Genomic DNA, 22,635 nt, shown 5'->3' with positions numbered 1-22,635 from the left:
ACACAGTTTTAATCTGCCAGGAAGTTTCATATCAGAGCACACTCGGCTGCTGAGTAAAAATCTCATTCTGGAAACATCCCCCAGGCTGTGGCTAAGCCATGTCTCCGCAATATCCTTTCTTTCAGGAGTGCTAGTTCTGCAAGGTTCGCAGGAGAGCTTCTGTAAAGTTTGGAAGGTAGGAGGCGAGGTACTGGCAGAAGTAAAGCAGTGAGGATGGGGCGTGAGTTGTGGTTGGGTAGTTCAGTTGGTAGGGCACTTGCCCGCAAAAGGCAAAGGTACCGAATTCGAGTCTCGGCCCGGCACACAGTTTTAATCTGCCAGGAAGTTTCATATCAGCACACACTCCACTGCAGAGTGAAAAATCTCATTCTCCATTCTTTAATTGTGAGCATGGTCACTCTGCATTCTCTTTTACAATGAAACACAGCAGTCACACTGGTAAACATCTGATCAGTAGGTGATAATGTGAATATATAAACATAAAGAATTATACAGAGTAGAAGATAAATGTTAGAAAGTAAAGATATCTCAGTAGAATTTCTGTGAGTTTTGCTACCAAAAATTACTTCCACATATAATCCTAAGACGGTGCTGACGCTATGGAAATAATTATTGACTGAAAGGAGGGAGACAGAATGACAGTGTATTATCAAAATGGTGTCTTACAGAAATCTTGTATCAAACAAGGATAAAAAAATATTAAGGAAAGACTGGGCTACTGTATCACATTGTCTATGGATCAAGATACCATGGATTTGCACACCATACCTTGTAGAATAATGCTACTGCCAAACCTTTACGGTACTCAGGCGACGCTTCAGGTGGCATTTTTTCAGGCTGTATTTCAGAATCCAGAATTCTGAGAGCCTGCTGAATTGTACTTGATTCATATATATTTTCACCTTTGAGGTACTGTTCTAACTCTGTGGCATGTATCTGTGGATATAAAATTATATATTTTAATATTTCTCAGCAAAACAAATGATTTGTTGGTATTAAACATAGGGTACTATTAATGTTATCAGGAGAAAGAAAACTGGCGTTCTACGGATCGGAGCGTGGAATGTCTGATCCCTTAATCAGGCAGGTAGGTTAGAAAATTTAAAAAGGGAAATGGATAGGTTAACGTTGGATATAGTGGGACTTAATTAAGTTCGGTGGCAGGAGGAACAAGACTTTTGGTCAGGTGAATACAGGGATATAAATACAAAATCAAATAGGGGTAATGCAGGAGTAGGTTTAATAATGAATAGGAAAATAGGAATGCGAGTAAGCTACTACAAACAGCACAGTGAACGCATTATTGTGGCCAAGATAGACACGAAGCCCATGCCTACGACAGTAGTACACGTTTATATTCCTACTAGCTCTGCAGATGATGAAGAGAATTGAAGAAATGTATGATGACATAAAAGAAATTATTCAGATAGTGAAGGGAGATGAAAATTTAATAGTCATGGGTGACTGGAATTCGACAGTAGGAAAAGGAAGAGAAGGAAACATAGTAGGTGAATATGGACTGGGGCTAAGAAATGAAAGAGGAAGCCGCCTGGTAGAATTTTGCACAGAGCACAACTTAATCATAGCTAACACTTGGTTCAAGAATCATGAAAGAAGGTTGTATACATGGAAGAACCCTGGAGATACTAAAAGGTTTCAGATAGATTATATAATGGTAAGACAGAGATTTAGGAACCAGGTTTTAAATTGTAAGACATTTCCAGGGGCAGATGTGGACTCTGACCACAATCTACTGGTTATGAACTGGAGATTAAAACTGAAGAAACTGCAAAAAGGTGGGAATTTAAGGAGATGGGACCTGGATAAACTGAAAGAATCAGAGGTCGTACAGAGTTTCGGGGAGAGCATAAGGGAACAATTGACAAGAATGGGCGAAAGAAATACAGTAGAAGAAGAATGGGTAGCTTTGAGGGATGAAGTAGTGAAGGCAGCAGAGGATCAAGTAGGTAAAAAGACGAGGGCTAGTAGAAATCCTTGGGTGACAGAAGAAATATTGAATTTAATTGACGAATGGAGAAAATATAAAAATGCAGTAAATGAAGCAGGCAAAAAGGAATACAAACGTTTCAAAAATGAGATCGACAGGAAGTGCAAAATGGCTAAACAGGCATGGCTAGAGGACAAATGTAAGGATGTAGAGGCTTATCTCATTAGGGGTAAGATAGATACTGCCTACAGGAAAATTAAAGAGACCTTTGGAGAAAGGAGAACCACTCATATGAATATCAAGTCAGATGGAAACCCAGTTCTAAGTAATGAACGGAAAGCAGAAAGGTGGAAGGAGTATATAGAGGGTCTATACAAGGGCGATGTACTTGAGGGCAATGTTATAGAAATGGAAGAGGATGTAGATGAAGATGAAATGGGAGATATCATACTGCGTGAAGAGTTTGATAGAGCACTGAAAGACCTAAGTTGAAACAAGGCCCCGGGAGTAGACAACATTCCATTAGAACTACTGACAGCCTTAGGAGAACCAGTCCTGACAAAACTATACCATCTGGTAGGCAAAATGTATGAGACAGGTGAAATACCCTCAGACTTCAAGAAGAATATAATAATTCCAATTCCAAAGAAAGCAGGCGTTGACAGATGTGAAAATTACCGAACTATCAGTTTAATAAATCACGGCTGCAAAATACTAACGCGAATTCTTTACAGATGAATGGAAAAACTGGTACAAGCCGACCTCGGGGAAGATCAGTTCGGATTCCATAGAAATATTGGAACACGTGAGGCAATACTGACTTTATGACTTATCTTAGAAGAAGGATTAAGGAAAGGCAAACCTACATTTCTAGCATTTGTAGACTCAGAGAAAGCTTTTGACAATGTTGACTGGAATACTCTCTTTCAAATTCTGAAGGTGGCAGGTGTAAAATACAGGGAGCGAAAGGCTATTTACAATTTGTGCAGAAACCAGATGGCAGTTATAAGAGCCGAGGGACATGAAAGGGAAGCAGTGGTTGGGAAGGGAATCAGACAGGATTGTAGCCTCTCCCCGATGTTGTTCAATCTGTATATTGAGCAAGCAGTAAAAGAAACAAAAGAAAAATTCGGAGTAGGTATTAAAATCCATGGAGACAAAATAAAAACTTTGAGGTTCGCCGATGACATTGTAATTCTGTCAGAGACAGCAAAGGACTTGGAAGAGCAGTTGAACGGAATGGACAGTGTCTTGGAAGGAGGATATAAGATGAACATCAACAAAAGCAAAATGAGGATCATGGAATGTAGTTGAAATAAGTCGGGTGTTGCTGAGGGAATTAGATTAGGAAATGAGACACTTAAAGTAGTAAAGGAGTTTTGATATTTGGGGAGCAAAATAACTGATGATGGTCAAAGTAGAGAGGATATAAAATGTATACTGGCAATGGCAAGGAAAGCGTTTCTGAAGAAGAGAAATTTGTTAACATCAAGTATAGATTTATGTGTCAGGAAGTCGTTTCTGAAAGTATTTGTATGGAGTGTAGCCATGTACGGAAGTGAAACATGGACGATAAATAGTTTGGACAAGAAGAGAATAGAAGCTTTGGAAATGTGGTGCTACAGAAAAATTCTGAACATTAGATGGATAGATCACATAACTAATGACGAGGTATTGAATAGAATTGGGGAGAAGAGGAGTTTGTGGCACAACTTGACTAGAAGAAGGGATAGGTTGGTAGGACATGTTCTGAGGCATCAAGGGATCACCAATTTAGTATTGGAGGGCAGAGTGGAGAGTAAAAATCGTAGAGGGAGACCAAGAGTTGAATACACTAAGCAGATTCAGAAGTATGTAGGCTGCAGTACTTGCTGGGAGATGAAGAAGCTTGCACAGGATAGAATAGCATGGAGAGCTGCATCAAACCAGTCTCAGGACTGAAGACCACAATAACAACAACTATTAACGTTGAAGTTCAATTACTTTTAAATCAGGGCTACTGCAGGTTTTAATGCAGTCACCAGAAGCTTTCATGAACTTATTTGGACTTCTAATTAAATGCATTTTTATGGTAAGTATCGTACAGTATTCCAAGAACACTTTTTTGGATTTAACAGTGCACAATTTTTACACTAATATATTGCTGTAATGATGGTAAAAGATACATAATAAGTTTATATAAAATAATTTAGGTAAAATAAGTGCATAGGCTTTTGGGGATGTTTTCAGCTACAATAAAATAGTTTTAGGTACAATATCACTCTACACTGTAAAATGGACATGATAAATGCCCACAACTTGACAGACAAAATATTTATTATTGGAACACATGGTGAAGCACTAAAAACCCTGTACAAAAACATACAATTTACACTAGAGACAGAGATGAATGGCCCCATTCCATTACTGAACATATCTGCAGAGCTATTAGGAATGGAGTGTTTTGAAATAGTAGCCATGTTTGTGTGAGGTGTGCTTGCCCGTGTAAATGTGTGTGTTTTGCCTTTCTGAAGAATGCTTTGGCAAGAAGCTCAATTTGTAAGAGCATTTTTGTTGTACCTGTCTGCAACTCAACTTGTCATCTTTACAGTGAGTAGCAATCTTTTCTTTAAATAATACTGTTACTATCAATCTGAATTTTCTAATATTTGAACCATTATGAAAGATGATGTTTGAGACACTTTGCATAACAGCTTATACCCATAACGACAACTGCACCATCTTTCAACATAAAAGAACACTCTGATACATACACACAATGATCACCTGAGCTAAACATATATGCTGATGGGACAAAACATTATGACCGCCTGCTTAATAGCTTGTTTGTCCACCTTTGGAACAAAATACATCACTGATTCTGCATATCTTGGATCCAACAACTTGTTGGTAAATTTGTGGAGGTATGTGGAATTATATGTCTATCCACAGGCATGTAATTTGAGTAAATCACGGGCTTCTGATTTGTGTAAGCAGCGATGGTGTTTGATAGTGACAAAGGCAAATTTTACATCAGGCAAATTTTCATTGAGACATCAATGTGAGTTCACCTCAAATCACTACAGCATGGTTCTGGCACTGACACGTGGAGTATAGCTGAAAGATGACATTGTTGTCTGGGAAGACATAAAGCATGAAGGGATGCAGGTGTTTTGCACCTGTCAGTATGTCTTTGATTACTACCACAGGTCACATGAATGTGCAGGAGAATGTCTCTCATAACACAACACTGCTCCCACCAGCCTGCGTCCATGACACATTGCATATTTTGAGCCTCAGTTCACTTCAGTGACAGACATTGTGGAGATGACCATCTGTAGCAAAATGTGATTCACACAAAGAGCCAACACATTTCCATTGCCCAATGGTTGAGTCCTGATGGTCCTGTGCCCACAGCATTTGTAATTGTTGATGTTGTTAGGTCAACACATGAACATGTAAGACTGGTCTGCTGTGGATGAGTCGTGCGCGGCTCGTGTTTGTACCGTTTATTACTTTACATCTTGTCTTTGTGGTACCGCCATCCTTTTTTCTTATTCGATTTACTGGCATCACTAAGTTGCTGGCTTGCCTGCCCATGAGTGGCAGCAGCAGCACTTATTAATAAGAGCACTGTTGTACTATCTTTGGAGCGACTGCCAGTATTTCCGGGTCATCATGTGTCATGAGTTCAGTCCGGACAGAGCAGCAGTGAGGTCCAGACAGCCATGACTCGACTGCCATTGCCGACACACATGACTTGAGTGGGGATGACCTTGGTTGGTTATTTGGTTAGTTGCCTCATCAGATGCCAGGTATTTGGTGGCTGACTGCTTCTGGGTTCTCCGTGTGTGTCAACTTGTGATTCGTCCTTGTTGTTCCACAGTCCCTGGTTTTAGTATTGTTCGACTTGTTTGTGGAAGTGTTTTCATTGAACCGTGTTTAGCTTGTGTAGTTTTGACTGAGCAGCCATTTTAATGCTGTTGGCATGCTACATGTGGTCGGTCAGTTGGGACAGAGCAGCAAGGAAGTCTCCGCAGCGCGAGGTCAGGCCGGGGACCGCTGGCGGCATGCACGTGTGGTCGGATTGTGAGGTGCCAGCTGCAAGAGCTACCAATTTCATTGCCCACCAAACCTGGACATTGAAGTTGAGTGATCAGTTCACCTGTTATGAAACATCAACTCCTGGGACATCTCTTCATTCATTGTCGGTTGTTGCTTCCTGGGCTGTTCTGGCTAGCAGCAACATATGGTTTGTTGGAGTCAGTGAAAATTTGCAGCCATCTTCCTGTATGGTCTTTAACTATTAAATTGGTTGTTACTTATCTGTGAAGTGCACCAGTGGTATTTTCTACCTTGTGGCCATTAACAGCCCAGTTACCTGCCCTGGTCATTAGCGTAGTTTTCCAGCAGTGTGTTTTTCCCTTGCCATGTTGATGCTGTCTGGCACGGCATGTAGTTCAACACCCTTTAGTTGTTTGTTCATATTTTTTTCTTAATAGTGGTTATTGTGCCTTGGCTGGTTTCAGATGCCAATTTTGAAGATGTAGTATGGCTGGTATCTTAGTCCTTGGCTGATTTTTTCCATTGTTGTATCATTGGTCCGGTGGAAGGGAATTGATTAGGCTGTTGGTCAGTCCTTCAGCTGTCCCTGAGTCAGGTTGCCATCCAATTATTTAACCTTACTCTTGGCTGTCTGTCTCACCTTGCCTTACATTAGAGCTACCTCCTCAGGCCATCCCTTGGAACACTTCTGAGCCCCACTGTTCTGTTTCATTTTAGTCTGATGTACTGTGCGAGACCTTCAGCCATCTATTAATTTAGTTTGTTTTAATTTTAAATAAGGCCTTCAGCCAAATTAATTTAAAAATTTGATGTTGATTTGTTTAATAACTAAAATTTTGAAAGTTTGTTCTATCTGAAATTCATGTTATCCAGGCCCTAAGTCCTGAGTTGTTCAGTGTCCAATGTGTGGCCTTCAGCCGCGTATTTACGTGAAATTCCCCCTCCCTCCCCCCCCCCCCCCCAAAAAAAAAAAATAAGGTCTTCAGCCACATGTATTCTTTAAAGTAATTTTTTATAACTTGTGTTCAGGCCTTCAGCCATTCTTGTTTTTGGTGTGGTTTTGGGTCTTCAGCCCAGGAGATATCGCAAGTTTTCTTAACTAGGCCTTCAGACACATTGTTTTAATTTGATCCTTTTAAAGCAATGTGTAATTAAGTGGTTATTAGGAAAATGAAGTTTGTGTGTTTTGTGCAAGTAACAGTAACTGATTATGGACCCCTCCACAACCATAACCTGATCCACTCTATCCTGGGAAACCAGATTCCAGTGGAGCTCCATGTTCAACAAAGTACAATGAACAGTGTGCTCTGAAACACTTGTGTGTGCAGGAACATTGTGGTATTTTGGCAGATACATCACAGATCACCACCTTTACAGAGCAGATAAGCCCCCGAACCCCACATTAACCCCACATTCTGTGAAGAGTCATGGATGTTCAACCACATAGCTACTAGTAGTAGCTTCACTGTCTTTCTACCTCCCTCCATAGATGCTCAAGACAGTAATATACAAACATTCAACCAGCTTCACTGTTTTGAGCTACTCATTCACAGACTCTGCATAATAAATACCTGCCTTTGTTAAAGTTGCTTATCTCAATGGATTTCCCCATTTGCTAGGGTGATACCCTGTCAATGTCGGCTCTGCTTACATACTTTTGTTACCATATCATATGCCCACAACACCACCAGGCAGCGTCCAATCTTACAGCGGACAGTGGCCATAATATTTTGACTAATCTGTGTACTCTACAGTGCATGAAGTATCCATGATCAAATGGTAGGCACGAAGGCTACTGGAAATGTTCTCCACACTGAAGGACTCTATGAGACTGTAGTGCATATAACATTGTCTATGTGGTCAAATTAGGAAGTTTAAAGGCCTGTGTTGTTTGGAGCATCAGAAAAATGCATGGCTTGAGGATCATGACAAATCCGTAATAGTGGAACACCACCTGGACTGTGTGCAGCCCATAAAGTTTCAGGAGATGTACATGTTTGTCAGGGAGCCACATCTAAAGCAATTAAAATTAAGTGAAACTAACAAGATCATGAAGCATGCAAAGAAAAATGAAAACCAAGGTGTTAGTTCCCTGATACCTGCTGAATGGGTCTCATGGGTACCTGAGGCAGCAACTTGAGAAGAAAAGGATGCAACTACACAGACATAAGAGTAGAAGAGAACTGGTGCACTGCATTGATGAATCAAGACAGGAGAAAACTGTCATTTTTAAACCCAAACTAACTCACTTCCAAATGTAAATCAAAGACATTAATGTAGTGCAAACAATAGTCTTCCATATGATCACCCCTCCCTTCACCTCTAGTAATTCTGATGATGTAATATCATCTTCAACAATGATGCTGGTTGTAATATGATAGCCTAATCAGTATACTACACATAAAGTTTAACTTACAGTGCCATCACTTTGAAGTTCTAACAGACAAATGTAGCAAATCAATCAAAATATGCCCTATATAATATATTAAGCATAAAAGTCATTTCCCATTACCACCTACCAGATCACAATGGATACCGCCAAATACTATTCTTGGTTTGCATATAACTTTTCCCACATCATTCACGTCCAGTTTGAATAGGAACCCAGCATTTACATAGGCATGAGAATTTTGTGCTCTTGGCATGATCTGAAATAAATAATATTGTTGTTGGTGATACAGTAACATGAAGCTATAAATAATGTACAAACATGACATTCTAAGATTATAATTAAGACAATAAATGGCTTGCAAGTAAAAATAAAAACTGCTTGTGTACAGACCAAAATTTTGTGGTTTCTGTAAGAAGATTTTTTTGAGCGTTCAGGAAATAGTTATGGTCTGCGTATGTGATGTATTATTGAGAATGTAAGTATGCTTTGGGATGTCTTTGGAATACATGCCAAGTGGCCAACTATCAGACTCTTTCCCAATATCAGTACATCCTAATTTAGAACTGGAGAATTGATCTGCCTGGTCCTAGCTTTTTTGTTTGTTCTATTTAGGTCTACAAGCTAGGTTTTACTTTCTCTGCTTTCCTATTTGCTTTTCGCCTACAAGACCAAATATGACTTCTTGATCAAATATGTAGAAAGATATTACATTTTATGCTTTCTTTGAAAAGAATATACACAGTATATATAAACAGCTAACAGTTAATGATTTACAATGTACCACAGAGGTGTAGATGAAGTCAAGATGAGCAATTTTCTATAGGAAATTTGTGCCCCTTAGAGTCAGGTAAGTAGCACATATTGGCCTACGAAGGCTACCTATGCTACAGCATATGTGTGGTGTGTGAGATTTTCAACATTCTCACTCTCTGCACATAAATATCTGATCCTAGAGAATATTAAATTTAAATGTAGTTGTTGTAACTTTTACATGTGCAGCAAGTATTGACACATGGACATGGGTGGCTGGTTGAATTAAAACACATATGTCATCATTCTTGATACACATATTATAGAAAACACACACATACAATAAACAGAGTGGCACTACCATCACACTACATTCTTTTCACTGAGATGTTGTTCGTGCCCTACTTGAATGGCTCCAAAAAAGCACATACAGAAAAGAGAAGCATTCGCTAGAAACCCCTGGCTTCTGAATGCTCTGGAAACAGTGCTGAATTCGAATAATAGTCACCACATTAAGTAAATATAATTACAACACTTCCCCTTGGTGGGCATCATAAGATAATAACTTATAAGTTTCACATTGAAAAATATGTTATTAAACATAAAAACACAAATGAGACAAAATTTAACAGGCAGGTAATCCAACATGAAGTAATACATATCGTAATATTAATATGTCTCTGAATCTCTCAGTTTTAACACCACTAAGAGATTTAATTAAAATATCTGCAGTACTGTCATCAGTTGACAAACTTAAACTTAAGAAAACCATCCATGACAGTCTGCCTGAGTTTATGACAGTGCACTCTGAAATGTTTGGTTCTTTTTGATACACCTGTTTTCTTGGCAATCTCAGTGGCATGTGTGCTGTCAGCATTGACCTGCACTTCAGAACACAAAATCTCATTTTAAAAAATCTACAAAATGTTCCACCCCCTTACATGCTTTGAACATTGCAGTTGCAACTGGGGAGGTTGCTACAATGAAGCCTTTTACTCTTACAGCTGATTACTGCTCCAGCTAACAAATTTGTGTACCATGTTACATATTTACTATCAGCTGTGTCATTTGCCCAGTCAACATCACTGAATTCACTAGCATCGGAACAACTAGCATTGAAACATAAGCTCAAATCTTTAGTTTGCTGCAGGAATGAAACAGCCTTTTCACTCTAGCCCAGTAAGAAACACCTGATTTAGATTCATGGATGTCCATCTTACTGCATGGACAAGAGACTTCAGCTGATAATATATATGGGAAAAAGTACCACCACGGCTATATCTTGAGAATGTCTTTTTTCTATCACATGAATAGTTTTGGCAGCACATCACTGCCATCCTCAGACACCACCATTGCCAAAAGAGTATTTGATTTCCTTGGTGCATTTACTGTGGGATCCTTGTTAGTAGCAAATGCGGACTAGCTTTCATCAGGTGTCTGTACACGACACCTTGTGCCATCTTTTGGCAGTAGTGAGGCATGAGAATGGTGGTAATTTGTCACCAAAACAAGTCATGTGACAGAATAAAAATGTTCCCAAGATACAGCTGTGGTGGTACTTTTTCTCATATACTTGGTTTAGAGTTGAACTGACTCAGCCCTCCTGCAATAAAGGCAATATCAGATCCAGTCCCTGTGGATATGTGCAACGAACATTCCACTGTGTTGTCATTCCCATCTTCACCAAAATGGTAATCAAACTGGGTGTAGCTATGCCCTTGCAGCCATGCACTTTAAACTCTCTCAGTTTCTGCTGAATGTAAATAGTTTGGTTTAATTTCACTTGTCCTTGAGGCTGGTCAATCAAAATTCCTAAAATAAACAATATGTCTTCCATTTATTTAATGCTAATGTCAGATTTCAAAACATTCTTGAATTGTTCAGTCCTCTCTTCCTCACTTTTTACAAGAACAACATCAACATGAACCCCAATGATCAAATGATTAGAGAATAATACACAAAAATCCTTTTCACATTTTTTTGAACTTAGCTTTTTCATCATAGAGCAGAAAATAGCATCACATTCTTGGTGAAGCCCATACAAACTCTTATTCAATAAACACACTTTATTCCCCGTAATAAACAATTTTGGTCACTCTCTGAAAATGGTGCCGCTTATGGGGATATTGAGATAAGCAGTTTCTACATCAATGTGTTTGACTTTCCATCCCCTAAGTACTGCAATTGAATTCTGAAGCAACTTGGGCACTTTACTGAGCTGTAGCTTTCGAAATAATCTATTCCAAATATCTGGCTATAGCCCAGAGTTACAAACCTTGCTTTAATTTTGATAATCTCACCTTCTCTGTTTCTCTTTGCAGTAAACACTCACTTACTATAACACAATCAGCTTTTGATCTGTCAACAGAATGCCATGTACTGTCTTGTTTTAGGCTACTCATTTTCGATTCCATGACTGTACACCACTTGTCCCTGTGAACTATGTCTAAAGCCTCTTCTGCTGATGTTGAAACAGACCGATTCACTTGACACATAGTAGTGAAACAATATTCAAAGAGACACAAACCACACTTTTTCAGTTTCACCAGATGTATAGATCATCATATCCCTACTTCACTATTTGCACTAGAAATTTTACTTTCCAACATGGTATTGCACTCCTCACACAAATAACTACTGGTACTTGCACTGCCTTCAGTACTGTACTCTTTCATGGTGTGTTGTTGCTCAACAACCAAAGATGACATCTCTTCTCTAAAGGATTTTTTTGTTCAAGTCTCCACAGACAATATACTTTTCATCCTGCCTCTGCTCTGGGATAAACACATTCTTCTGCCCATTCCACAAGTTTGTCAGATGTCAATGTGCTTGTCCAGGCTCTGCAGCCAAACACTTTGGATGTTTTCAAGCCTGCTTTAATAAGTTCTTGTTGCTTCCAGACTTCATATTGGATTTTTCCATCAAGGGATCTTGTCGGGGACCTATTTTTGATGTAGCATGCCAACATAAGAGCTTCTCCCAAAAAGCCACTGGGCAAACCACCTTGGAATAGTAGATACCTCATAATGGATATAAATGTTTAATTCAGGCATTCGATTCAGCTTTTCCATTGGATGGGGGAGAGTAAACTGTGCTTTCCCAGTGTAATATTCCCTCTTTCTTGAACAACTGTTCAAATTTTCCTGTTGATGTTCTCAGCCCCATTGTCTGACTGGAAACTTTGCAGTTTTCTTCCTGTCTCACACACTGATGCACGTCCCTATAACTCCACAAATGAGTTAAACACATTACTTTTCTGCTTTAGCACTTTCACAATCAATATCCTGAGTGATCATCCAGGTAAGTAGCATGGCCATGTGCTCTGCCTAAGGAGATCTGTCTAATATAACCCATATCACTATTTAACAGTTCTAGAACATTTTCAGTAGTAGTTTGGCTTGGTTTGGAATTCTGTCATTTTTCCTTGCACACACACTTCATATTTTTCTTCATACTTAATGACTCCACATACTTTGAGTAAAGCTTCTTTGTCTCTACATCTTTTGTACCACAAAATGTCTTCCCATCTAGCTGTTGCTTCATTTTCCACTGGTTGATGTGTTCTGTCTTTGTGGAGCATCACTGTACTGTTATTTCTTTTGTAATATTCACAGTGGACCAAATAGACATTACCGCCTGATGATCTTGCTCTCACCAATAGACATATCCAATGCATGTTCCTCCCTTGTCCATTTATTTAACAGACAAGTTCCCACCCATTTCTTTCACCAGAAGCATGTCTGTTAACTGGATTAATTTACCCTCACATGACTTTTCTGCTTTCATGACAACACTTCCATTACCAGTCACCTTAGTAACTTTCCTGTCCATTAGTTTTATTTCTCCAAAGTTGTCCATTTCTAAGTCCTGTAGTATCTCTTTGTGACTAGTCATATGATATGATGCCCTTAAATCCAGAACTCACACCTTTCCATCAGCAGCTCCTCCACTTTTGGTCATTGTCATGGCCACTATTTCATCACCTTCCTTTGTACTTGGGCCTTCATTGTTTGGATAATTCTTAGCGCTGTTAGGCTTGCACCCACTTGCACTGTATGCCAATTTCTTGGGAACGTTCTGCTTGCTTGCTGCACCCCATTCTTGTTTTCCATGGAAATGTGGGCAATCCTTGGCAATGTGGTCTGCTTCACCTCAGGAGAAACATAGTCTGTTTCTGCTAGTTGCATTCTTATCACGTTCTTTGTTTTGTTTATGATGTTTGTAGTGGCTCCCACAAAATTTGTGTTGTTCATGACCTCTACCTTGTGTTGCATATGCTCTGGCTTCTTTCTGTCTCTTAGTGGACTTAAACTGGTCCCAGGTCCTTCTCTTCTAACTCTAGTCTGTGGTCAATCTGTTTTCATCTCTTTCCATATTTCCAATGAGGCCTTCATACTTCTCCACAGGCAGTCCTAGAAGCATGCAACTGTTTTGTCATCAAAGGTTAAATGCCCTTTCTTCACTAATCTACTAGCAGTCAGTATATTCCTTACATAGTCATCCATAGTTATATCATCTTCTTTCTTCATATTCACTAAGCTCCTCACCTCGAATATAGTGTTAAGTAGGCCATTGTTGCAGAGTATTTTTTCCAGTTTGTCCCATGATTCCTTCACTCATTTTAGAGTGTCAATTTTCTCTAGATAGCGGTCTTCAATCTGCATTTGAATGATGGACAAGGCCCTCTTATTTTTCGTCTCCTTTTTCTCCATGCCAAAATCATCATAATTATCTTCTGAATCCAGGTTATATGGTATCCCTCACTTCACGATGTAGTATCAGTGAATGAACACAAACTGACCATGCAGAATTGTTATTGCTGTACAGGTGATCAATCTTCAGAGGTGGTTCCATGATTTAAATTGTTTCCTTCGTTGTAAGCTAAGATAGACTGTCAGATATGTCATGTTCATCAGTTCTCGTACCTTGTGTTCTTGTTTTCATTGAATGTGAACATGCTCACCACACTTGTGGATAATCTGTTGTAACTTTTACATGTGCAACACGTATTGACACATGGATGTGGGTGGGCAGTTGAATTAAAACACACACATCATCATCCTTGATAAATGTGTTACAGAAAACACACACATACAATACACAGAGTGGCACTACCATCACACTACATTCTTTCCACTGAGATATTTTTCCCCCTACTTGAACTGCACCAAAAAAACACCTACAGAGGAGAGAGGCATACACTAGAAAACCCTGACTTCTGAGTGCTCTAGGAACAATGCTGAAATCGAATGATGGTCAGCACAGTAAGTAAACATAATTACAACTTTAATTTTGTACTAGGATATGTTTTCATTAGAGGCAACACTTTCTGAGTTATTCACCCCTTCACAGTCATCCCCAAACCCCTAATAGCCAAGATGTTGTTCATAACACTATCTCCTACTACAGTACAAACATTTGCAATTACACAAATTATTTCTCATATTTAACATACTGGCATGTTTTCCTCTGCCCTCCAAATGTCTGTTCTGAGTTGTCATCTGGTGGCTGCAGTGTAATTCTGAGTCGACTGAGTCCATTCTTTCTGGCACTTTCAAAAGGCGGTGGAGACTGAAAGTAAAAGATCACTATACCTCTTTGGCAGTATTCTGTAGTACCTGCTGAAATATGGGGCTGACAATCATTGCTGCTATCTCTTGCTTACTTGGTCTGAAAATTCATGCTGCCATAATATCCTGCATCTCTTCTCTTATAAACTGGTGTATGAGACAGCTGAGGTCATGGTGGTCGTTCACAACTAGCACAGGACCAACATTCAGGAATCAGTCATACTTCCTTTGTCCAACGGTCTTCTGTTGCATTTCCTCAATGTGCTGGTACAACATGATGAATTCTTCCATTATTATAACATCTTTCCCCAGAAGAATCTTGAACATGTCTGATTTGGCTAGTTTCATCACATGTGAGAGTTGGTCAACTTCTGTTATATTCGACTTCACAATGTGGAATAGTGTCAAAACATTCTATATGTAGGACTGCGTCATTTTTCCATGACAATGAACCCAGTTCTTCAATTGTTTGTCTGTTAAGTAGACTTACTGATTACTGCAACACATTTTCTTTGCTTCAGTCTGGAGTTTATGTCAGCTGCTGAGCTTCTTTTCATTGTTCTCCAACCAATGCTGGGATGTGCCATCCAAGTAGAGATACACATTTGCCAAACACATCATGTTATCTCACCTGTTGTGTTTTGCAATTTGATCAAATCCTTACAGCCATTATTTTGGCTCCTTACCAGTGTCTCTGAAAAACACTGATGGATACCTGATACGCAAATGATTTAATGTTGTTTTGGAATCCACTGACCTCATGAATATTCCACTTCCCTTATATATTGTAAAATATATAAAAAATAGAAGGAAACATTCCATGTGGGAAAAAATATATCTAAAAACAAAGATGATTTGACTTACCAAACGAAAGCGCTGGCACGTCGATAGACACACAAACAAACACAAAAATACACACAAAATTCTAGCTTTCCCAACCAACGGTTGCCTCTTTCCCTCTCCTTCCCTCTTTCCTGACGAGGCAACCATTGGTTGCGAAAGCTAGAATTTTGTGTGTATGTTTGTGTTTATTTGTGTGTCTATCGACGTACCAGCACTTTCGTTTGGTAAGTCAAATCATCTTTGTTTTTAGATATATTTTTTCCCACATGGAATGTTTCCTTCTATTTTTTATATATTTTACAAATGTCTGCTTGTGTCTGTGTATGTGCGGATGGATATGTGTGTGTACGCGAGTGTATACCTGTCCTCCTTTCCCCCTAAGGTAAGTCTTTCCGCTCCCGGGATTGGAATGACTCCTTACCCTCTCCCTTAAAACCCACATCCTTTCGTCTTTCCCTCTCCTTCCCTCTTTCCTGATGAAGCAACCGTTGGTTGCAAAAGCTTGAATTTTGTGTGTATGTTTGTGTTTGTTTGTGTGTCTATCAGCCTGCCAGCGCTTTCGTTTGGTAAGTCACATCTTCTTTGTTTTTAGATATATTTTTTCCACGTGGAATGACGAAGCAGGAATTTTGTGTGTATGTTTGTGTTTGTTTGTGTGTCTATCGACCTGCCAGCACTTTTGTTTGGTAAGTCTCATCATCTTTGTTTTTATATATATAGAGGGAAACATTCCATGTGGGAAAAATATATCTAAAAACAAAGATGATGAGACTTACCAAACAAAAGTGCTGGCAGGTCGATAGACACACAAACAAACACAAACATACACACAAAATTCAAGCTTTCGCAACAAACAGTTGCTTCATCAGGAAAGAGGGAAGGAGAGGGAAAGACGAAAGGATGTGGGTTTTAAGGGAGAGGGTAAGGAGTCATTTTTCCCCCTAAGGTAAGTCTTTCCGCTATATGTATATATATGAACACCATTATACAAGTGAACAGAACTGAACTCCTCAACAGAGTGCTATTATTTATACAAACACAAAATTTTCCAGTATATATAAACATTACAAACATAAGAACTTTTGAGAATCTTCAAGAGACAGTAAATACTAATTACAAGTAATTACTCATGATCATATTTGAAGAAGTGACTCACAGCACAACTGCAAGTAAGGTTGAGAAATAGCCATTAAAGTCAACCACATTATCCAGAGTAGCAAGCTTCAGAACTGAATAGTCTTTCTTGATGACCCGTGATGACAGTTTGGTACTGGTCAGTTATCTAGGATTAGCTGATGATCATACTCTTACAGAAAGTTGCACAGTGATTGCAGTGGAGGGGGAAGATCACAATTAATTTCACAATTTGTTCTGCCTCTCAGGGGTATGAAACTCCAACAGGGCTGGACTGTAAGATAGGGAGCAGACATATGGGACTGTTACTTTATGTTTCTGCAGGGATATGAACACTGGGGCTGGAGGTTGGGAGTAGTAGTGGCATGGAAATGGAAAAAGATGCATTGGACAGATACTGAACTACATCTTGGGAATAAGTAGACAGGATAGTGGAGCAGATATTCACTTCAGAGCATTCTGAAACTTAGGTAGAGAATGTGGTTCAGGGGTTTCAACTTTGGGTGGAGTTGTGTCATGAAAGAAGCTCACTTTTTAGAACATTTGACAGGTTGATAAGGAATGTTAGGTGTATGTGATGATACGACACAAAAAATCTCACATGAGGGAAAGCTTAATCTTAGTCTGCAAATGATTTTGAACACAGAGGTACAGTAACCCCCATAGAACAGTAGAACCAGCAAAATAGACAAGAGAATTGCTGAACAGGTGGCAAAGATTTGTGCCTTTCAGGCTGAATTAGAACAAGGAAAATTTGAACTCAGTAGTCAAAGAACAAAAAAGATTGTGGGAACTGCATAAAGGTAACAAGCAATGGGCAAAAAGGAAACATCTCAGCAACTTCTTCATCTACATTTGAGCTTACAGCAACAAATAAATTTGATTTGCTACCTGAAGTAGGAGGGGAAGAACCTCATCCAGCTGTAGTTCACAGTAGAGTGCAGCAAACTTCTGGCAAAGAAACAACGTGTAGAAACACAGAGCAGGAAGAAAAAAGAATCTTGCTGCTAGGTACAGGACAAATTTAGGAACAAGTACCAGGTCCAAGCATTGTGAAACCAAGTAGTAGCCTTTGCCATGTGACATGGTGTATTTGTGCAATGATTTTGGCAAAGAAGGGCAATTTATTCTAGTAGGTGGAATAAAGAACAGCCTGGCACACACGCAAAATAGTTTTGTTATGGTCCTACAGCACCATGTCCAACACTTGGTTAAACTGCTGTGAGCCATGTGAACACTGAGTTCAGCAGGCTGCTACTGACTGAAATGAAGTATCATATGAATGCAGTGCTTGTTGCTTTAATTGGGAAATGGGGATATATTAGACACAGCGTACACCTGAACAGGGGATGGAGTGATAGGCTGCCTGAGCTTCTCGAAGAAAATACATTGGGGCCACCATCACACAAAGGAAGATCACTGTAGTTAGCTGTGTCAGACAGGTATCTTTCTAGGTTAGAATCAAGAGCCAGTGCCTGTTTGGAAAATGTAGTGAGTTCTGAAAAGATAGACATCCTGTGCCTATCTGATCACCACATAACAACAGGGTTAGATAAGTTACATATAAAAGATTACACTCGGGCAGCTTAGTCATGCAGAACTAAATGGGAAAAGAAGGAGTTTTTATGTATATTTATACAGGACATAAGTTCAAAAACATTGAGAAAACTAGATTTTGTAGTATTCAGCAAACAGAAGTGTGTCCTTGCAAATAAATACCATTTTTAATTGTAACTGTGTTGTAGATCCCCACTCAGAAGTTCTGAACTATTTGTATGGAATGTGGATTCCTGATGAGGGTTCCTTACTATGGTATCTGCCAGACAGCAGCAAGCACTCAATATTCTGTGGTGACTTCAATGTAGGTTTTCTTCAGGATTGTGATAGGAAAAATAATCTGGAAACCTTCTTTGAATCCTACAATTTGATTTCAGTAATTAACTTTCCAACATGAGTGGATAAAGATAGCAGGTCCTAATTGATATGCCTTCTTTGGCGAAACTCAAAGCAAGAAAACACAGTTCACCCAGAAACAAATGCTCTCTCTGATCATGATGCTCAGTCAGTTAGGATAAATAACATGATGTACTACAGTAAGGATACTTCACAGTCAAAACCAGGTGGAATAATTAATGACTCCAGGATGAACAGATGGTCTGGATGAAATCTATAATGAACCAAATGCTAACATAAAATCTAAATTTATATCATTATTTGAAAATGGCTTGAACATAAACTAATAAGAGAGAACATTAAACTGCCATACAAAAAACCATGGCTCACCACAGGGATTAAAGTAATTTGAAAGGGAAAAGGAAATGTATCTCTGGGAAAGAACAAATAAATTCATAGAGATCCTGCAGTAGCTGCACACTACAAAAACTACCCATAATTACTAAGAAAAATTATAAAAAATTCGTGGAACATGCACATAATGTCAGAAATTGGTAAGTCTGACAACAGAGTTAAGGCTAAAGGGAATGTTATGAAACAAGAGACAGAACAATCAGCCACAGGATGACTTAACTATCAAACTGAATGTGAGGCTATAAATGAGGGGTCACATGTAGCAAATATATTTAATAATCACTTCTTGAAGATAGTAGAACATACAGGGACAAACAGCTCAAAAGAATAATCACAGCAGTATAATGAAAAGGCATCTCTCATAAAATTCAATCATATGAATGTATCACCAACTTCCCCCACTGAAATTAAGAAAAGTATACAGTCTCTCAAAACTAAAAGCTCATCTGGTCTTGGTGTTTCCAATAGAGTACTAAAGATTTGTTGCCATATAACAATCTTGGTCTCATATGAAATCTGTAATACATCACTAACTCCAGGCATTTTTCCAGACTGGCTGAAATATGCCATTGCCAAACCCCTATTTAAGGAAGGTGATAGGATAGTAGTCAATAACCCATTTCACTCCTGATATCATTTTCTAAAATTTTTCAGAAGGTGATGTATTCTAAATCAGTATCTTGCCTGAGCAGCAGTAATATTCTCAGCAAATCACTGTTTCAATTTCAGAAGAAGTGCTCTACTAGAAATACCATTTACATGTTCATTCACCAAATTATACAAGCAATAAATAATAACATAGTGCCAGCTGATAATTTGTGAGACATATCTAAAGCATTTGACAGTGTGAATCACAATATTCTCCTTGATAAACTGAAAGTTTATGAAACTGACGCTATAGCGAACCAATGAATAATGTCATATGCAACCAAAAGAATGCAGGAAGCTGTACTTAGTAATTAAACCAGAGTAATATACAGTCATTATTCTGGCTGGGGAGAAATGATGTATAAGCTTCCCAAAGACTCAATTTTAGGTCTACTATTGTTCTTCATATATTTAAATGATCTTCCATCTAATATGCAACAAGCAGAATTAGTTCTTTTTGCAGATGACACTAGTATTACAGCCAGTCAAAGAATACATACAGTAACTGAAGAAATGGTAAACAGTGTTCTTAAAGGTATCATTGACTAATTTTCATTGACTAGTTTTCTGTGAATAGTCTCACCCTCAATTTTAAAAAGACACATGTTCAGTTCTGCACATCTAGGAGTACTACACCAATGATAAGTGTAACACATTATGAGGAAATAATAAATATGGTGGAAAATTCTTAGGTATCCATATTGATGAGAACTTCAACTGGAAAAAGCACATGTTTCCTCCTAAAACAATTTAGTTCAGACACATTTGCACTTATTAAATTTGGGGGAGAAACAAATCAGTAAGTTGACATATTTTGAAAATTTTCATTCATTAATGTCACATGGACTAATGCTCTGGGGCAACTAGTCTTTAAGAAAGAAATCTTCATTGCTCAAATATGTGCCATAAGAATAATATGTGGTGCTCATCCACAGTCACCTTGTACATATCTGTTTAAGGAGTTGGGCATTCTGAAAACTGCTTCTCAGTATATTAATTCCCTCACAAAGTTTGTTATCAATAATCCATTGCATTTCAAAAGGAACAATGTCATACATAATTACAATACCCGAAGGAAAAATAACATTTATTACTCCACTTTAAGGTTGTCTTTAGCACAAAAAGGGGTGCACAATGCTGCAACAAAAATCTTTGATCAATTACCCACTGATATAAAGTCTCTGACAGACAGGAAAGTAATATTTGAAAACAAAGTTGACAACTCCATCTGTTCCCTAGAAAAATTCCTATTATTGTAATGAGTAAAAGAAGAGGATTTACTAACTCACATCTGCATATTTACACACACACACACACACACACACACACACACACACACACACACACACGGACGCACACACACACACACACACACACAGAGAGAGAGAGAGAGAGAGAGAGAGAGAGAGAGAGAGAGAGAGTCTTATAAACGTTCACCATGTAGCTATATTTACAAATTAATTTCAGATGTAAATATAAAATGAATTTTTCCATATCATTACGTTTTTTTGGAACATGAATTTAGCTAACTAAATAACTACAGATGTGGCAATGATGAGTGGTCAGTGTTGATGTGCAATAGGATCACAAATATGTAATCAGTGAATCTGCTCCATCTCAGAAGTTAAGGCAGGATTTCACTAGCTATGAGAACTGCCTTTGACAGTGTCATTTGTTTGTTTGTAGGTGAATCATTAAAACAACAGAAATTTCTGTTACAAGGATGTAGTTAATTGTGGTTGCCAACATGTTAATGGTGGGATTTTGGAGTCAGGCAGGCTTTGGAAGGGACAGCGCAGAAGGAATGATACACAGAGTTCCTGGTTGTAAATGAACAGGAAGAGACAGTGAAGCATACAATTTGTGTCTTCTGGTATGGGAGAAACCTGTGGGCAATATGCTGAAGCTGTTGAAATATAAAGGGTAGATGTTGTTTTAATCCATCTGCTTCAACTTGTAAGAAGATTTAAAATCACAAATATTTTGATGTATTAGATTGCCAAGCTTTCTGAAGATACTCTTCAGTTTCCAAGCCTAAGACATTGGCTGAACTGAAGAAAACAGTTATTGACCAATTGGTGACATGTGCAGCATCCAGCCACTTTATACTACTAACTTGATAAAATCAAGTTTAACATGCCGACTGTGTGAAGATACTGGATATAATATAGGCAGAAGAAGCAGAACATATACTGCCAGTAATAACTTAGGCTGTAAGACTTGGGCATTAAATGAGTTCATTGTTAAAAAACTTGTAGTACTTCAGAGAGGAGTTCAAAGATTGCTGTTGGGTCAGACAAAAAAAGACAGAAAGACACAGAACAATGATCTGTGACATAATGGAAAAAATAAACATCTTGAAATGGCAGTGGGCTGGTCAATGTTGCTTGAAGAAAGTGTGGCAGATGGTCAAACAAGTACTAGATTGGAGACCAATTTACCAAAAAAGCCCAAGTTACAGACAGTGGACATATGAGACAGAGACTTATGAAACACAGCCATATTCAGTCAGTAATGGAAAGATGAAGATTGACATAAATGAAAGAACATATTGGTTTCTATGTTTCATGTTGACTTAAAGAGGCAGAACCATTAAGTGAATGATGTGGTTGATAACTGATGATAATGATGATGATCATGATTGTTTTAGTGATGACCCAATCACCATTCATCATGGAGTATCTTATATGATTGGAATTATAGATGTTGGGAAGTGTGTAGAAAGTGAGGGTCTGGAAACTAGTGAGATTTAGGATCAGAGCAGACAGCTTTTGGTAAAGCCCCTTGGTATTTGAGAATGAATTTATGGTCAAGATAGACCACTAGGATAGTCATTGTGGCAGTGCTAATAGATGTATGTTGTGACACTACAAAGGGCTCGCCCTGAAACAAGATGAGCTGAGATGTATCTGGGAGAATGGCTGGTTGGTCCACAAGAGATGGAAATTATAATAAAAGATGGCAGTGACTTGTCTAAACAATTAATATCAACAACAGCA

The 22,635-nt window shown here is 38.6% G+C and overlaps 1 protein-coding gene across 1 annotated transcript in view; it reads right to left on the bottom strand.

Moving 5' to 3' along the window:
* LOC126101302 (uncharacterized) overlaps positions 1 to 22,635 on the bottom strand; it is a 264,331-nt gene that overhangs the window by 186,245 nt on the left and 55,451 nt on the right. Inside the window, exons 6-7 of the mRNA XM_049911981.1 lie at positions 8,512 to 8,640; positions 769 to 936 (exon numbers count right to left, since the gene is read on the bottom strand). Of these exons, the coding sequence (XP_049767938.1) occupies positions 769 to 936; positions 8,512 to 8,640 (297 nt within the window). The remainder of the gene's footprint in view (positions 1 to 768; positions 937 to 8,511; positions 8,641 to 22,635) is intronic.

The sequence above is a fragment of the Schistocerca cancellata genome, chromosome 9 (genome assembly GCF_023864275.1).
Source record: "Schistocerca cancellata isolate TAMUIC-IGC-003103 chromosome 9, iqSchCanc2.1, whole genome shotgun sequence".
NCBI classification, from domain to species: Eukaryota; Metazoa; Arthropoda; class Insecta; order Orthoptera; family Acrididae; genus Schistocerca; species Schistocerca cancellata.
This window is presented reverse-complemented; position numbering and strand designations above follow the sequence as displayed.